The sequence below is a fragment of the Cnephaeus nilssonii genome, assembly GCF_951640355.1.
Source record: "Cnephaeus nilssonii genome assembly, chromosome: 18".
Classification (NCBI taxonomy): domain Eukaryota; kingdom Metazoa; phylum Chordata; class Mammalia; order Chiroptera; family Vespertilionidae; genus Cnephaeus; species Cnephaeus nilssonii.
This window is the reverse complement of record NC_137089.1, coordinates 43400031-43419147: the sequence shown is the minus strand read 5'-3', so window position 1 is coordinate 43419147 and position 19117 is coordinate 43400031. Positions and strand designations below refer to the sequence as shown.

At 44.5% G+C, this 19117-nt stretch overlaps 1 protein-coding gene across 3 annotated transcripts; it reads left to right on the top strand.

Annotated features, from left to right (window-relative positions):
* The first annotated feature begins 317 nt into the window (after positions 1-317).
* On the top strand, positions 318-15940 carry PEX2 (peroxisomal biogenesis factor 2). 3 transcript variants are annotated; one of them, XM_079796566.1, is made up of 3 exons: positions 318-618; positions 13006-13123; positions 14663-15940. In XM_079796566.1, the coding sequence occupies exon 3, from the start codon at positions 14680-14682 to the stop codon at positions 15595-15597; it is 918 nt and encodes a 305-aa protein (XP_079652692.1). In that variant the 5' UTR covers positions 318-618; positions 13006-13123; positions 14663-14679; the 3' UTR covers positions 15598-15940. The 3 variants fall into 3 exon arrangements, with proteins under 3 accessions (XP_079652692.1, XP_079652691.1, XP_079652693.1); XM_079796565.1 differs by having other exon boundaries at positions 320-618; positions 13006-13106; XM_079796567.1 differs by lacking the exon at positions 318-618 and adding an exon at positions 628-797 and having other exon boundaries at positions 13006-13106.
* The last annotated feature ends 3177 nt before the right edge of the window (positions 15941-19117 follow it).

The following is a 19117-nucleotide window of genomic DNA, read 5'->3' as shown; positions in this document are numbered from 1 at the left end:
CCCCGCAGCCCCTCCCCACCAGGCTATCCCGCAGTGGCCCTTCACCCAGGGCGAGCCAGCAAGGAGCCCGGGGGTGCACAGGCGCCCCGCCGCCACCCCGCGGCGCTTGTCCCGTGGCCGCCGGGGAGAAACCCTCTCCGCCTCCGCCCCGTGACCTCTGGACCTCCCGACGCGCGGTCCCGACCCTCGGCTGACCCGTTCGCGACTCTCCTGCCAATCAAATACGGATTTCCTCCGAACAGGCCAGCCGACCAATCACCGCGCGCCGTGCACTCTTCGGCTCTTCGGCCCTTCGGCTCTTCGGCTCGTCGTCCTTCGGCTCTTCGGCCCTTCGGCTCGTCGCCCTTCGCCCCTTCGGCCCTTCGGCTCGTCGGAGTTCGTCGTTGCGGGGCCTTCCCGGGCCTTCCGCCTGCGCCAAAGCGTAGTTCTCGTTGGTTTAAGTTCCCTTTTCTTTTTTTTTCTTTTTTTCCCCCCAGACACTTCCGGGTCCTGCGTCGCCCCGGAAGCCCGCGAGTTCCGGAAGCCTGGCTAGCCCAGGTTCTGCCTGGAAAAGCCAAGCTTCCGAGAAAATGTTTCAGAGAAAGTTCGCTGGAGCGGGGCGTGTCGCCGACTCCTAAGGTCAGTGTCCGCCGAGGAGCCGCAGCGCAGCCCGAGGTCGGCGGGGTGGCCCGCGGGCGTCCGGTTCCCCGCCTTGTCCTCGTCGCCCTTGGCTGGGGTCCCCAGGGCCCTGGCTTCCCGGAGGAGGCCGATCAGAGTGTGATTTGGGGAAAGACCAGAAGCAAACCTGAACTCCGAAGGTTAGGCCCGGGATCGCACCCTGCGGAGGGGAAAGACAGCCAGGCCGGGCCGGCGGCTCCGCGCAGTGACTTCAGACCGCCCGAATCTGCCCGCACCCGGCCGAGCTGCGCGGTGCCTTCCCCGGAGAAGGGGCTGTGGGTTAGGGCGCCCACTCCTCACTTCTTAGGTGGCTCGTGCACAGTGTTGCATTTGGTACCGAAAAAGAAAAAAAGAGGGTGCTGAAGTGTCCAACATTTTTTGCAAAGCCTGTGCACTGAAAAGCAGTTTTGATTTTCTTGTGGAGGAAGCGTTGCTGAGAATTTTCCAATAGAATCACTTGCGATGAGTTTGTTATATTTAAAATGATTTCTGATAAGAAATATGAGCGTCGTTAGCATTTTTCGTCTAGGGCCTGAAGTTAAAAGTTATTGTTTGTTCAGTTTTTTAGGTTCCGTTTTCCAAAAATACAACGTTTTGTGTATGAAAGTGGTGTGGGTTTTTTTTTTTTTTTTTTTTTTTTTTTTTGCAGAATAAGACTAATTGTTGAACGTTCAGGTCTAACACGACCTAGCTAGTATTCCATGATGGCCTTGGAAATATGTGTTTTTTTTTACCATAATTTAAAACCAGCCCGGAAAGCGTGGCTCAGTGGTTGAGCATCGACCTATGAACTCGGCCTTGGGGGTTCGATTCCCGGTCAGGGCACATGCCGGGGTTATGGCCTCCATCCCCAGTGTGGGGCATGCAGGAGGCAGCTGATCAGTGATTCTCTCTCATCATTGATGTTTGTCTCTCCCTCTCCCTTCCTCTCTGAAATCAATACAAATATTTTTTAAAACAATAAATAAAAATAGCAATTATGGGGAGACTGAGGCTCCATCCACACCACTGTTTGTAGTCTGGACACCTTCCCCTAATGTGTTTACCTTTAGTTAAACCTGAACAGAATAAACTTGGGATGGCCGACTTTGCATTTTTCTCTTTTCACTTTAATAGTCTCTCTGATCTCACCCATATTATCAAGTACTGTGTCTAGAAAAATTGAAGTTGTATGTGCTTGAGACAGAAGCAGATTTGAAAGAAGAGTCAAAAAAATTTTTTCTCCTGTTTATTTTTCTTTAAAAAAAAAGGGGGGGGGGGAGGATAGAAGTAACACAAGGTAGTAAAGAGAATGCTACACTCAGTGAAGAAAACTGAGTTCCAGACCTGACTGATTTTCTTATGCCCTGCTCTACCGCTTGGCCTTATTCTCCCCATTTTTAGGAATTAGGGGTAGAACTCCACCTGTGGTGTTATAACTTTCATAGGAGAGCTGCAGAAATTGCTTGGAGCTTTCTGGGGAGAGACAAAGCAAGCAGACCCTCCGCAGCTATTTTATATATTTTGCTCGAAAAACAGGGTTTCTGTTAAGAAAATAAAATTCATATCTTAGACTAGAAGACCTGTGTTCCCTTCTAGCATTTAAATTTTGTTTCTCGGGATAGTATTCATTTGTATTCAATGTGCATTTATGTATTAGTGTGTGTTTTTTTAATAAAAGAATCATGTTCACAGTTAATTCATTACTAAAAGCCATAAACATGTCCATATTCAATCTCATTTGTTTCATAAATACAGATTACAAGTTTCATTCTTTCTTTATGATCAGAATCACAATTCTTTATTTTTCTTTCTTCCCCCTACCCTTTTATGTTAACCATAAAATTTTTACTTATATTCAAAGCTTGTTATCATCTTTGCAGTAGGAAAGCAGGTACTTTCCATTTGACGTGTTTGGTGGCTGAACCTTACAGATGTTAGCAGTCTTATCCAGCATACAGATGTTAGCAGTCTCACCCAGCCTCACATTGCTAGTAAAGTTCTTAGTCCTAGCCTCATCTTTTTCTGACAGCATCACATGGTTTTAAAGTTTCTTTTCTTTTTTTACTCCACAGTGTGCAGGTTACTGTAGCACAAGGGACATGTATGCCATATGCACAGTCTTTGTTTCTGGACAAAAGTTCTGCTCTGAATCACTGGCTCCCTTTTGATTATCTGGGTTGGGCAGCCTAGAAGCAAATTGGATGTTCCCTTTATCTCTTTCCTGTGAAACGACAGCGGTTTCTAAACATCCCATGTTCCTCTTCAGTTCCTTCCGACTGGGGGAGGAACCTCAGGAGGGAAGCCCTGACTGCTGCTCTTGCCCCTGGGCATGTACTCCTGGTGCTGCAGATGCCAGAGCTGGGATTTCTATACGAGCTAGAGGCCAGGAGAGGAGCCAATGGCATCCTCTGTCCTCCCCATTGTGGGCTGTGACCACTTCTTCCAGCCTTTCCCAGCTACACAACCAACTGCCCGTTTCTATGTTTTTATTCTATTTAGTAGGTTTTCTTCTTATCAGAGCGCCCCCTTCTTACCTGCCTGTCAGTAAGGTGAGATAAATTTCATCCGTGTGTCTTTTTTTCCTTCTTACTGTTAAAACGTAAAAACCAAGAGCTCTAGAGTCAGTGTTTTGATTATGCATAACCATTGCCTCCCAGTGTTAGGTGAGTTGGCCTTGCCTCTGCTTTGGGTATAGTGGGTGTTCACAATCGCTAAATGAATGTTCACGCCTCATTTTTGTGCAGATGTACCGTGAGTCTCTTTGGACAGTTCTCTGACCACATGTGTAGGAGTAGAGAGAGGGAATGTGGATGGCACGCACCCCAGGCAACATGGGTAGCTCAACCATGTTCTGTCGTTTCTCTCCCCATCCAGTCCTGAGAGTGACTGGCAGCCTGGTCTTGAGAGAAGAAATTGTGCTTTGAGTTCTGCGGTGTTGAATTTGGTCCAAGCTTACCCAATGTCCCTACCACTCACTGCCTTTTGTGTGTTCCGTACTTTCTCTAGGGTTTACCAGAAATTTACTAACTGCCAGCTTGGCCTTGCACAGGTGTGTTAATCTCCTCAAGGCTTAATTTTGGTCTTTGTAAAATGGAATGATGATCTTTACTTGTATGAAAATTCGGTGAGATAAAGCGTGCAAAGAAAACCCTGTGTGTCCTCTGGCACTTGCTCCTGTTACCTTGCAAACATCTCTTCCCGTGTGGATAGTTCCACATTCTCTCCAGTGCCGTAAAATGTGCAGTGGAATGTGTATTCCAAAAATTTTACGTCATTTCGAAATCTCCTCTTAGGCAGTTCGGTCCTGTTCTACATGCACAGCGTGCTTCGGCTCTGGTGGCTTCCTGTTGGATGAGGCGCATTGGCTCCTCCTTGGGTTGGCATTTCCCGATAGCTTGTGCCTGTGCTCTTGATCTCTGAGCCCTCAGCCTCTTAAAACAGCCCCATCGGCATGCCCAGTGGCGCCCTCCTAAAGTGCCCATGTTCACCTTTTTGGCTGTTAATGTTTTTCAAGCCCATCACCACTTGTCAGTGTGGTGCATTGGTTCAGAATGTGGCTGAGTTATTTCTGGCTGGTCAGCTAATCTCTCTGTGCCTCCGTTTCCTTGTTTTAAAACAGACATAATGAAAGAAGCTCTTTCATCATAGTGTAAAGATTAAATGACTTGCTACTTAATTTTGCAAAGCGCACTTGGCTACCATAGTCATTATCAGCCTCAGTCACTGGTCAGTGGTGCATGTTTACTGCAGCTGTAAACTTATGAGCCGGTGGAATTTGGTTTTGCTGTTTCTTCCACGAGGAGTGTTTCTCTGTCTCACGTCTTCTGTTCTGATTTCTCCACTCGCGCTAGCCTTTTCCAGACTCGTGTTCAACATTACCATTTCTGCAGTTGGAAAGGACTGTTCTTTTATTCTTTCTCTTCCTCTTCCACGGGTTAGTTCCCATAAGGATTCTAGGTAGGTGAAATTTCTATAGTTGCTGACCTTTTTAACTGCTGAAAAGTGTCCTGTGGTATAATGACTTGGTCCAGGGTCACACAGCCTGAGGGTGGACCTGGGCTGGGCCGTAGAGCTGGTTAGAATCCCCCTTATTCACTCAAACACCTGTCCTCTGTTTTCATACTGTGCTTTCTCTCGTCAGGACTCAGGAGCATCAACGTTCTGAAGAAAAGATCATGAGTGCCATGCTCTTCTCTTAAAAAATGTGTTTGTGAAGCTGGCCTCAAGGTATTGGGGATTCTGTTTTAAGGTTTAAAAAAGTATTTTGTGTTCGTTTTAGATACTTGAGTAAATATACCGTAAATGAAATAGGTAAGGTGCTCAACTCTGTAACACTGATGATCGTCTTGAAGACTGTAGTATTTGAGTTGAGTACCTTCTCTCCAAATAAAGAGAAAAAAAAAAATATATATATATATATATATATACACACACACATATATATCCTACCTAATAATAGACAAATATGCAAATTGACCATACCTCCGACACACCCACAAGCCACACCCACCATCCAATCAGAGCGAGTATGCAAATTAACCCAACCAAGATAACTACAGCCACAGAGAGCAAGGTTTCCTAGGTAACAGAGGAAGCCAAGCTTTCCGCCTGCCCTTGCCAGGCCTAAGCCTCCACTCAAGCTACAAAGTTTCAATTACAGAAGGTAAACAAATTCAAACAGAAATGGTGGCAGAATGGAGCTTGAGAGAGCAGGCCAGGGTTGCCCCCGGCAACAGGGGAAGCAAAGCATTCCGCACACCCTGGCCAGGCCCAGGCCTCTGCTTAAGGCTACAAAGTTTCAATTATAACCCCAACACAAATGGCTGCCAGCCGCCGAGGGAGCTCCAGGCTTGACTCCGCTCCAGGCTACAAAGTTTCAATTGTAGAAGGAAAATAAATTCCAGATACCAGGGCCTCCGCTTGGGTTGCCAGGGGGCGTGGCCAGCCTGCAAACCACCACAGGCCCCTCGCTCAGGCCACCCCACGCCCCAAGGGAACCCCACCCTGATCAGGGACACCCTTCAGGGCAAACCAGCTGGCCCCCACCCCTGTACCAGGCCTCTATCCTATCTAATAAAAGAGTAATCTGCAGATTGATCATCACTGCAACACACAATATAGCTGCCCCCTTGTGGTCAAAGATCCTGCCCCCATATGGACACAAGATGGCCACCACAAGATGGCCAGCAGGAGAGGGCAGTTGGGAGGCACCCTGCCTGCAAGGGAGGGCAGTTGAGAGGGACCAGGCCTGCAAGGGAGGGCAGTTGGAGGTGATCTACCCTGCACGGGAGGGCAGTTGGGGTGACCAGGCCGGCAGAGGAGGGAAGTTGGGGGCAAACAGGCTGGCAGCAGAGTGGTTAGGGGGTGATCAGGCTGGCAGGCAGAAGCGGTTAGGGGCAATCAGGAAGGCAGGCAGGCAAGCAGTTGGGAGTCAGCAGTCCTGGATTTTGAGAGGGATGTCCGACTGCCCATTTAGGCCCACCGGGATCGGGCCTAAACGGGCAGTCAGACATCCCTCCAGGGGTCCCAGATTGGATAGGGTGCAGGCTGGGCTGAGGGACAACCCCCCCCTCCGTGCACGAATTTCATGCACCGGGCCTTTAGTATGTATATATACATATATATAAATATATATATATATATATATATATATATATATATATATATTTATATATTTATATATATGTATATATACATATATATGTGTGTGTATGTGTATATATATATACACATACACACACATATATATGTATATATATACATATATATGTGTGTGTATGTATATATACATATATATATATATATATATATATATATATCCCCTCTGCTAGGACAAAGTACTTATCAATGTTCATCTCTTTGAGAAATTTGTAATACTTTGAAGTTTTCCTTCAAATGTATTCTAAAAACATTTTGTTGTGTACCCGTTACCACCCCCAAAAAATTATTTTTATTTGGATTTCGTTGAGGATTGCCTTTAAGTTAAAAATGATCTAGAGGACTGGTGTCCATAACAGAATGTTTTCAATCCTTCAAGTCTTGTCTGCATCCAGAGCAGCACAGTTGGGATATCTATAAACTACTGAAACGTGGCTTGTACTTGATGAAAGAGCAACAAAGGAGTAGTGACAAGTCACTTAGCAAGTGTGTGGCCACAGTGGGATTTGAACTTTCTGACGGTGACTTCTAGGCCTGTTCACAGTGTCAGGGGTCACGGTGTTCTAATGGCCTCGGCCATAGCTTTTTCTCTCCTGCTCGTGTTTGAAATGTGTTCTGGGAATCGGTGTCCTGTTAAATCCCTCTTTGATGCACGTCCCATTTATTAGTATTGATTTCAATACAATGTACAGTAAATCTATCTGACCACACAAAGGAAATACTAGGGAGGAAGTTCAAAACTTAAAAATCTCCATTTTAAGAGCTTTATTCACGTAAACTCATAATGCAAAAATGTTAGTTTAAAAATTTTTTAAACCCTAAAAGGGAAAGAAATGAATATTCGCTTTCATCCATTTTGATTGCTAGAACCCTTAGGAGAGTGTGGCAGCAACATTGTCATACTGAACATTAGGTGACTATTGTGGATCCGGAAAAGGTTGTCCTGGCGGGGGAAGGGACGGGGGCGGGGGCAATGGGTGGGTTTGATACCTGAGAGGTTACTTGGGAGTCACGTGTTTCTGCTGACAGAGTTTACAGGACTGTAAATTTCAGTGTAGTTTTGTAGGCAGCATGCATTGACAAATATGCCTAATGGTAATACATCTAGCACTGAGTCTTGGAGCAGGTCAATAATAGTGTGTGTGTATTGATAGCAGCAATGTAGGAGATGTTACTAGGTATTATAGCTAAAAATCCATGTCATCCCCTTAATCATAATTACATTAATATTGACAGGCCCTTGACAATACCCACATTATTATTGATAGATTTCTGTCAATAACATGGTTTTAAATAAAATATATTCATTCATAATTTGTACTCGACTCAATAAAAGCTCTGAAATACATCCTGAAACATTCTTCCCTCTTTAGTGAGATAGAATCATTTGTGTTGGTTTTAGAATGCGATATAGATGGCAGAGTTTTATTTTAGAGAATGAAAAGCGTAAAAGGAAAGCCTGAGTTATTTAAGGGATAAGGTTATGTATCGCTGCTCTTAGTAAACGAATTTCAGGGTTTTTTTCTGTGAAAGAAAATCAGTGTGATGTCTAGTGATAAAATGTCAGCAGGAGACCTTCTTGATAGTTTTTAGTGCTAGATTATTTTGTCTTAAACATATTTATGTGACAAGTTAATCACGCCTAACCCTAGTAGTTGCTCTACTTTTTATCTGGTCTTGATTTTGCCTTAAGCATCGTTTTCACATACCCTATCCTTCACTAAACACTAATATTACTTAGTGGTAAGTATACTTTTAATTATTTTTGTAAGTCTCTTTGCTTGGTCATAAATGTTTTCCCCTGCATTAGCCTTTTATATTCTTAAATTAGTATAATTTGGGGAGTGGGAAGGAAGGAGTGATAGGATTATGCATTAAAGGAATGAGATTCCATGGCAAAATAAGGAAAAGCATTGCCTGTTTGGGGGAATTCTGGAAAAATAACTTTGAATGAAATACGATGGTGTTTGTTTCCATTCAAAATGATCCCAACTTTGAAAATAAAAATTAGCTTGTGTTTTTTTTAACTATTCAAGTTTGAACCTACTTGTGAGAGACTAGATAGTAACCTGCAAGAACCAATAATCTGGGTATTGTTAATGCTGACTTAAATTCTTGAACGTAAATAGACCTGGACAGGCCAGTAGCCATCAATGGAACAGGGACAGGAAAGTATGGTTTACCAGAAGAGTTGGGGACTTTTGACTCTAAAATGTGGAGAGCAGTTTAATATTAGTCTGCGGGTCCACGACAAGTCCAGTCGGATGGAGCGAGGAGATTGGGCCCAGCTGTTCTTAATCTGCACTGAGGCCAGGCTTGGGGAGAAAAAGGGAAAACAATGTTAAACTGTAACAAGAGGGATAAGAAAGAAGTTTTTGATAATAAGAACTGTTAAATGTTGGCTTGGTTGGGTCGTGTGATAAGTCTCCTTTTCTGGCAGCTGTCAAATTTTTCTGTTTTTACAAAATGTTCTTAAGTATGATTCCTCCAGAAGAAGGGGTTTGAAATAAAAGGCTCCCAAGAAGCCACTCCTTCTGTCCAGTTTCTCACTAAACACAAGGAACCCGAGGAAAAGATCGCTTCTCTCCCCTCCAGTTCACTCCTTCCACCACGCATTCGTTCAACACGTTTATTGAGCAGCTACTCTGAACCCATCTTTGAGTTAAATTCCGTAACATAATAAGATAGTCATCAGCCACAATCCGAAACTGATTGTGATTCCAGTATTTAAAAATGCATAAATGGGCACAACTGGCCTCCAACGCCAGCTACATATTTCATCTGATACTCATCTGGGGGGAAAAAAAGCAATCCTTCCAGTTAAACATGGAAGTGGGATGAAGGGAGGGAACTGGTAGTGTTGGACCTAATGTTGATGTGCAGTAAGGTCCGAGCGTTTCAAGAGCACTTTGACAATCAGAGAGCTTCCCTTATCTTGCTGACCACAGGGTGTGGAAGCTATGTTGTAGACACTGTGTTACACATACCATACCCCCACATATCACCAATGATTGCAGAATCTTACATGACACAAACTGAGCTACGTATCAAGTCACTGCGTAAGTGGTAGGAGCGTTGGGAAATAAGTATAAGATAAGGCTCTTCCCTTAACTAGTTTATAGTCAAGTTAGCAGAAGGTGTGTTCACATGACTGAAATCACAGTACAAGTGGTTGAGGGTTCGAGTGGGTGTCACAGACAGTGGCTGTCACAGTTAAGAAATGGTGACAGCGGGAGTTGGGGATAGTTACGAATTTTTTAGGGAATTTTGAAATAGAGTTGGAATGTGAAGGGAGATAGTTGAGGGCATTGGGGCCGTTGATAGGGAAGGTAAGTGTTAGGTGCTTGAGAAACGACGAGGTGGGACTGCAGGATGGTCCTCCTTCACGGCTCCACGGGGAATGATGGTCACACGATCGCAGGGGTGGAGACAGAATTGGGCCACGTTGGGTCTGAGAAGTTTGTACTTTATCCCGGGGTGATATGAGCTAAGAAAGAGGTGATATGATTAGTGTGGGGAAATAGTTTTGTAGATTTTGGTTTGCTTATGAGGTTTTTAAAATAATGTTTTTTTGTGTGTGTTTTTAGTTACATAAATGATATAAGTTGATTCAAGAAAATTTGTAAACCACAAAAAAGTGAGAAAAATAATCTTATTCATTGATAATTTGTGTGTGTGTGAACTTTAAAGTTATTTTTCTATCTTTGAAATTCTGTGTTTTGCCTGAGGTACTATCTCCCTCTGTGGTTGCCTAGTTGTCCATTCACTTGCTGCGTCCCGGCAGACCTTGGTTGGGGACCTTCAGTGAGCCAGGGCGAGTCTTTATCTCTGCGCCCCAAGCACCTTGCAGGGAGGGCGAGGATGCATTGATGCGCGTGGATTTGTGTCATCCCTTAATAGGAGGAAGGGAGCACCTGAGTCAGTGCATTGAACAGCTTCTTTGGATACAGGGATGAGAAGGAACCCGGAATGAACCAGGAATGAGTGGGCAGCTGGCACGCAGCATGTATAGGTCATAGATATACCAAAGGATTATGAATTGTGCTTTGAAATGGACTAGCCCATAATTCTCAACATCTCCAGGGAACTTGTTAGAAATGCAAATAACTGAGGCACCACAATCCAAGTCTTCCTAGACTAGAACAGAGCCTACAGGGCTGCGATGTGGAAGAGCACGGCATAGGAAGATGGAAAGCCCAAAGATAAGTGGTATCAGTGAACATAACCAATGAGATGCCACAGTAGCTGAAGTAGGAAAACTATGAAAATATTACATTGTTACAGAGAACATTAAATGTGTTATAAACGGTCAAGATCTATTTGTCTTGTATAAATCACCGCCTTGCTGGTTTGAGCATTTAACTAAAATTATAATAGACTAGAGGCCCGATGCATGAGATTCATGCATGGGGGGAGCGGGGAGGCTGTGTCCATCAGCCCAGCTTGCACCCTCTCCAATCTGGGACCCCTCAAGGGATTGGGCCCCCCGGTGGGATCGGGCCCAAATGGGCAGTCGGACATCTCTCTCACAATCCAGAACTGCTGGCTCCAAACCACTCGCCTGCCTGCCAGCCTGATTGCCCCTAACCACTCCCTGCCAGCCTTGATTGACACCTAACTGCTCCCCTGCCAACCTGGTTGCCCCCAACTGCCCTCCCCTGCCGGCCTGGTCATCCCTAACTGCCCTCCCCTGCCGGCCTGGTCCCCTCCCAACTGCCCTCCCCTGCCGGCCTGGTTGCCCCCAACTGCCCTCCCCTACTGGTCTGGTCCCCCCCAACTGCCCTCCCCTGCTGGCCTGGTCCCCCCACATCTGTCCTCCCCTGCAGGCCTGGTCCCCCCCAACTGCCCTCCCTTGCAGGCCTGGGTCCCCCCCCAACTGTCCTTCCTTGCAGACCTGGTTCCCTGCAACTGCCCTCATCTGCGGGTCCGGTCACCCCTAACTGCCCTCCCCTACTGGCCTGATCGCCCCCAACTGCCCTCCCTTGCAAGCCTGGTCCCTCCCAACTGCCCTCCCCTGCTGGCCATCTTGTGGCGGCCATCTTGTGTCCACATGGGGGCAGCCATCTTTGATCACATAGGGGCGGCCATCATGTGTGTTGGAGTGACGGTCATCTTGTGTTAGAGTGATGGTCAATTTGCATATTACTCTTTTATTAGCTAGGATTAATCCAATTTGAGTGTCCCCATGCTCAATGTTCCCGCCCAGGTTTTTTCTCCCAGTCCTCATGACTGCCTCCTGACCTTTTCCACTTGGCTGTCTCATAGTGGCCTCAGATCTCCAAGACTACATGTGTACATTATCTTTCCCTTTAACCAACATCTCTGTGTGTGTCTCCCATTTCAGAGAACTGGTCTGATCCACTCAGTTACTCAAGTCAGTGATTCTTGGCTTATTTCTCACAAAATATTGTCAATTCTACCACTTCCGAGCTTTCAGAGGCACCTGACTCTCTCCATCCCCACTGATACCTTTCCAATTTAGACCATTAGTTTCTCACCAGATCGTTTTAACAGTCAACTGGTCTTTCGGCCCCAAAGCCATTCTCAGTGTAGCCAGAACAAGCTGTGTAAACGCAAATTTTATTGTTTTCTTACAACCATTCCATGGCTCCCCATTACCATCTCGATAAACGAGGGCCTTAAGGATGAGTCTCGTTCTTTTCTTGCCAACCTTATTTTTTGTCCTTGGACCTTCAGTCCTTGTCACCTGCTCTTCCCTCGGCCTGGACTATTGCTCTTACCTTCCTTTACCAGCCTGACATAGCTCACCCTTCAGGTGCATAGGTGTTGCCCCTCCGTGAAGCCTTTTCTGCTCATAAGCATAATTCCCATCGCACATCACTTATCATGTCTTCTTGTAATTGTCTGTTTGACATTTTAGTACACTCTTACCCCCCACATCACCCTGTTACATTATACTCTTCACAGGAGTTGAGTCTGTCTGCCATTCTTTCACTAGCTCTCACACATTAACAAACCCATGTTGAAATAAGTAATCAACAACAATCTGGATATGGGCATTTGAAACAGTTTTAAGGGATGGAAATTTGTATTTTCTACCCTTCACCATCCCAGACATTTTTCTGTCCATTGATCCATTTATCTAGTTTTATAGGATGCATCCTGCATGCCAGGCACTGAACTAGTTGCTAAGATTCAACTGTGATAAGACTCGGATGATCTTTGCAATGGGCCTTATCTTCTGGTGGAGGAAATCAACCTTCCAAAGTAGTGTATGTCCAGTACAGAAAGGTCTAGACAGGGGAAGAAGAGCGAGAGGGGGCAGCTCACCCAAGCTGGGCCAGTCGGGAGGAAGTGATGCCTCACTCAGTACTTGAGAACTTAGGATGAGTTAAAGAATGGGAACGTACTGCTCCCAGTGAAGGGAACAGGTGATAAAATGTCCCCTCGTGAGCAGAGAGGGGGCACTTAGACTAGAGGTCAAAGCATTAGGAAGGCAAGAAGCTGAAGGAGGCTTGTTTGAAGGATCACGGTGTGGGAATGCACCGAAGGCCTCAGAAGGTAGATACACGCATTGGATGTAATCCACAGGAGACAAGAGCAGCGCAATTTAGGGAGAAGCTGTGGGATAGAATAAGGGATGGACTTGAAAAATGTTTTGGACAAAGAACAGGCCTTGGGGATTAATTAGATTTGTATAGGGAGCAGAGAAAACTCTGTTCTAACCTCCTCCTTTCTCTCCTGTAGCTCCTGACCAGCATGAGGCAAGGATTTCACAGAAGTTGCAGCCAAAATCCCCACTGCTATCAGCTTAGAAGTCTTAACGGAGCTCCAGGAAGGGGGAACCGGTGAGGTCACCCGGAATGTGAGAAGCATTCCTGTCATATTATATCTGGGTTCAGAAAAAAAGAGCACTAAACAACCTGTTATTTAGTAGTCATGTTTGTTTCCTGTATTGGGCTTCCTGCCCCTCAGTTATCTGGGATCCATGGGTAACTCAAAGTCTTCCTCCTGAAAAATTCTCTGATTGTAAAGATATTCCAATTTTAAGACATACAACTTTATTTTAGGATGTATTTTGCAGTCCTTTTGACTTCTAACAAATTATATTTAACATCTTTTAGTAAAAGTCATAAAGTAATAGAATTTGTGAACTGATCTTAGAATACCTTTTTGCATAATAGTTCTCTTTTCCCCAAAAGTGTATGATGCATCTTAATAATGAGATTCCTGCATTCATGTTGCTTTGTGCTAGTATTTATTTTCTGCAATCGTGTGATAGAATAATGAAAACTTACTACAAATCAACAAATGACAAATGCTGGTAAGGATATGGAGAAAAGGGAACCCTAGTACACTGCTGGTGGGGATGCAGACTGGTGCAGCCATATGGAAAACAGTATGGAGTTTCCTCAAAAAATTAAATATGGAACTGCCATTCGACCCAGTAATCCCACTTCTAGGAATATATCCTAAGAAACCCGAAACACCAATCAAAAAGAATGTATGCACCCCTTTGTTCATAGCAGCTCAATTTACAATAGCTAAGATATGGAAACAGCCCAAGTGCCCATCAGTAATTGAGTGGATTAAAAAGCTGTGGTACATTTACACCACGGAATACTATGCAGCAGTAAAAAAGAAGAATCTCTTACCCTTTGAGGCAGCTTGGAGGGACCAGGAGAGTATTGTGCTAAGTGAAATAAGTCAGAGAAAGACAAGTATCACATGATCTCACTCATATGAGGAATCTAATGAACAAAATAAACTGTTGAACAAAATAGATCCAGAGACATCGAAGCATGGAACACACTGTTGAACCTCAGAAGGAAGGGGTGGGGAGAGGGGATGAGAAGACGAACCAAAGAACTTGTATGCATATATGCATAACCTATGGACACAGACAATAGGGTGGTAAAGGGTGGGACGGGTTAGATGGGATCAATGAGGGGGGAAAGGGGGACGTATGTAATACTTTCAAGAATAAAGATTTTTTAAAAATAAAAATAAACCGGTAGAAGTGCTGGGCATTAAACTGAGGCCATGACTTAACCATTCATTACAGTGTTCCACATAATTCATTGTATTTATTAAGTGCATATATTTCTCCACTAGCCATGCTATTATTCGGCCTATTACTTAGCTATTATTGCTAAAACCTGTTATTCCCTTGATGAGGAGGGTCAAAAACGAAAAGAAAAAAACAGGAAAGAAAGGAGGGAGGAGGACATGCGAGGAGAAAGAGAAAGGAGTTCCCAGTAAGAGGTGACTGCTCAGTGTGCTGTTTGGACACGATGCAGAGGTGTGTCCTGTCTTGTGTATCCCGGTTTCCCGAGCATTGGTTGCGGAGATGGTACAAGGTTGTCTGTGTCTGATGCTGTTTCCTAATCGTACTTTCTCCTAGAGCTCTTTGGAGAAGGCATGGCTTCCAGAGAAGAGAAAGCACAGAGCACACACAGGGTGCTGAGAATCAGTCAGTTGGATGCACTTGAACTGAACAAGGCCCTGGAGCAGCTGGTTTGGTCCCAGGTCACTCAGTGCTTCCATGGGTTTCAGCCAGGGCTGCTGGCCCGCTTTGAACCTGAGCTGAAAGCCCTCCTGTGGCTTTTCTTGTGGCGATTCACCGTTTACTCCAAAAACGCCACTGTGGGCCAGTCAGTTTTAAATATTCAGTACAAAAACGATTTCTCCACGACCCTGAGATACCAGCCCCCGAGTAAGAACCAGAAGCTCTGGTACGCTGCCTGCACGATCGGCGGGAAGTGGTTAGAAGAACGCTGCTATGATCTTTTTCGAAACCATCACTTAGCCTCATTTGGGAAAGCCAAACAGTGTCTGAACTTTGTGGTGGGCCTTGTGCAATTAGGGAGCCTGATTAACTTCTTGATTTTCCTCCAGAAGGGCAAATTTGCAACTTTGACGGAACGCCTGCTAGGCATTCGCTCCGTGTTCTGCCAGCCCCAGCACGTGCGTGAGGTTGGCTTCGAGTACATGAACAGGGAGCTTCTCTGGCACGGCTTCGCCGAGTTTCTCATTTTTCTCTTACCGCTCATCAACACCCAAAAGTTGAAGGCCAAGTTATCTTCGTGGTGCATCCCTCTCGCCGGTGCTCCTCACAGCGACAGCTCCTTGGCCAGCAGCGGCAAGCAGTGTTCTCTGTGCGGGGAGTGGCCCACTATGCCCCACACCATCGGCTGTGAGCACATCTTCTGTTATTACTGCGTGAAGAGCAGCTTCCTGTTTGACATGTTCTTCACCTGCCCGAAGTGTGGCACAGAGGTGCACAGTGTGCAGCCGCTGAAGTCAGGAATCGAGGTGTCGGAAGTGAATGCTCTTTAGAAACTGAAAATCGTTGTCTCTGCAGAAAACTGAATTGTGTTGAAATCCTTAGGATTAGTCACCCTGAGCATACCATTTAGGTGTCTTTTATGAGAACATGTACTTCTCAGCCACTGTGTTCTGTTCCTTGCCAGACCTGACTAAAAGCTAATCACTGGGATCCATGGGTTTCTAAGTATATTCTGTAAATGCTAATGTGTTATTTTCTTTAATGATTGCATTCAGTGTTGAATGTCAGGAGTAATGGGCAGTTTTTGTCCGATGCCTACGAACAATGCTCCTTCACTTTGTACTTCCTAGAACAAGGTTAGACTCTAAAAATAAAAAGTTTTGGAGACTGGGATGAGCGTGCCTTTATTTCCAGAGATGGTGTTATAACATAATCTGACAGTGATAAGACTGTGGTGTTTTGGGTTGTTTGTTTGTTTGTTTAATATATTTTTATTGATTTTAGAGAGGAAGGGAGGAAGAGAGAGAGAGAGATAGAAACATCAGTGATGAGAGAGAATCACTGATCGGCTGCCTCCTGCACGTCCCCAACTAGGGATTCAGCCTGGGTATGTGCCCTGACCAGGAATTGAACCATGGCCTCCTGGTTCATGGAGTGACGTTCAGCCACCTGATGCATGCCAGCCGGCCAGACCCTGTTGTTTTAAACCTTCTGATCTGGTGGCCCACTCGTAATTGTAAGCTTTTCTCTGAAGCCAGTTTTTAAGGGGTTCAGTGGGCTCTGTTCTCAGGCAGAATGGAGGCCCCCAAAAGCTGAAGACTTATGTCCTGCGAGCTCCCTGGCCCCACTGGAATAAGAGCTCCTTGCCTGGCCACTCAGCAAAGCAGGGAGATCACTGTAATGGGCCAGCATGGGATTGTGTTCGTACTCCTACCCCCGGATGGAAAATCCTTCCCATTACGCAATGTGGGTGACATCCCTCACGTAAACCACGTGATCCTGAAGTAGGAGGGGAGGCAGGTCACCACGGGCACTGAGGTGCTGGTTCAAGAATGATGGGTGATGGGCAGGTAGACATAAGTCCCTCCTGTATTTCCCAATTTTTCTACAATAAGCATGTCATACTTTTTAATTACATCAAAACAAGTTATTTCTTTAAAATCTGATGGCCAGTGTTGTTTCAGTTAAATCCAAAGAGAAAACATCTGCATAGGTAGGAATCCGTCTTTTACAAATGTGAATTTAGGACATAGGAGGCCCTATAAACCCCATTTGTGTGCTATAATAAATAGCCTGCCTTTATGGCCACCCACAGCTGTTGAAAAAGTCTGAATTATTTCATACATTTTAAGTTAGATGCTAAGTCTGACTCCATATAGTATAGAACTTTTTTTAACCACTTAGAACTGTTTAGGCAACAAAAAGAAAGTCCCCACTCCCTCTTCCAGAAGTACTTGTATGTGTAAGTGAATGTACAGTGTTTGTAAATGTGGTTTGGTTACCTTAAAATATCTAGAACTGGTACACCAGAGCAAAACAATCGACATGAATACGTTATATTATCAATTTGCCTAAGCCTATAAGATGACAATATTTCCTCAACTAAGAGTCAAGACACAGGGCCTGACCAGGATTTTGTATGCCTTCCAGATGTGGACACAAGAATGCTGACATTTCTGAGTATTTTTATGGTTCAGTTGCCAATAAGACATAATGCAAACTTGAACTTCAGCTGAGACTTTATCTAAATAGTCATAAATCTGCATTTGTGGAGCCAGAGGCTTTACTGTTCTGAGAGGTGTCCAGGAGGGGTTCCTGCTAAACACATCTCACTTCATGTTCAGAAATGGTGAGCATCCTCTCCTGAAAGCCTCTGTTCTTTAAATTCCACACCAATCTGTAAGAATTCCCTTTTAGTCAACAAAAATTATAAAATAACACACTATGCTTAATTGCTTTAAAAAGGCTTAAATGCAAAGGGCAAATTCTTTTAGAGGGAAAACCCCTATACAGTATTGCTTGCATTATTTCTTAATGCCACATCTTAAACCTACTAGAATATGCCTTAGTCTCAACTAGATGACTGTCTTTCAAAATAGACTGAAGCTATGTGTGAGTGTGTGTGTGTGTGTGTGTGTGTGTGTGTGTGTGTGTGTGTCCCTACAGCCAAAAACAGTAACTGCCACAATGTTTGAAGAAGACAAGAGGGCCCTGCCAGTGTGGCTCAGTGGTTGATCATCGACCCATGCACCAAGAGGTCACCAGTTCGATTCCTGGTCAGGGCACATGTCTGGGTTGTGGGCTGGGTCCCCAGTAGGGGGCATGCAGGAGGTAGCTGATCGATGTTGATGTTTCTCCTCAATGTTTCTATCTCCACTTTTTTTAAATATATATTTTTATTGATTTCAGAGAGGAAGTGAGAGGGAATGGGAACGAGAGATAGAAACATCAATGATGAGAGAGAATCATTGATTGGCTGCCTTCTGAACGAACCCTACTGGGGATCAAGCCCATAACCCAGGCATGTGCCCTGACCTGGAATCAAACCGTGACCTGGTTCATAGGTTGACGCTCAACCACTGAGCCATGCCAGCTGGGTCTATCTCCATTTTTTTTTTTTAAAGAAGGGTGATTACTTAAAAAAAAAAAAAAAAAGACAAGAGGGTTTGGGGTTTGATTAGGAAGGCCTCCCAAATAAATGAGCAGAGCAGCGGGTGGAATTGTGGGAACACTTGCCCATGCATTTCTGTAACAGTGTAGCGCGGACAGCAGCCCCAGTTTGCAGTGTATCTTCGAGTGCCGTTTTTAATTTAAAACGTTCTATGGCGTTCTTGCTTTGAGGGAAAACACAGTTGGAATTCAGGAGCACAATAAGAGAATTAATAACTTTTCTTTGAAAATACATGCAATTTTGGAGCTGTCAATTTCAGCTATGTCCCTTTAAATACTTTTTCCTCTAGAATCCAACTGGGTAGATGAGATTTTTTTTTAATTCCATTATAGAAGTAATAGCCCTGTTTTGGTGTTTTGTAAGCAGATAATATTCTGCTAGTGACTGTCTTTGCAGTAATGCATGGCTCTGAATTCTGAATTCTATTATTTTACATCTCGAGCAGCTTAAAGTGTATTTTTTATAAACAGCGAACTTCACCTCATAAAAATTCATTACATAAGGGTATAAACAAGTGCTTTTCTTTCTAGTCATTGGCGGTAAGTGATTCATCAGTTTTCCACAGAAAACCAATTTCATTGCAGATGTTCTATAATTTCCAATCTCCCTGAATTGTGGAACCATAACACACAATCCCAATGCAAGGAAGGAAAGGATTTCTTTTCTTTTTAAGGTCTGTGCTTTGTCTCCTTAATAGGATTGAATATCATTTGCTGTCTCATCAATTTTATTTTAAAAAATTAAGTGATCAGTCTCTTTTTCTTACCTGCATCTGTTGTTTCCACAAGTGGATGGATAGCTGGTAGAAAACGCCAAACCCCATGCTACTTGATGTCTAAAAACAATTAACATTCACTCCTTTCTCCCAGTCAAACTGAAATATTAAGAAGAAAATTTTT

What these genes read in the sequence shown, in the direction of transcription:
- PEX2 (XM_079796566.1), top strand. Translation starts at nt 14,680, where the DNA reads ATGGCTTCCAGAGAAGAGAAAGCACAGAGCACACACAGGGTGCTGAGA.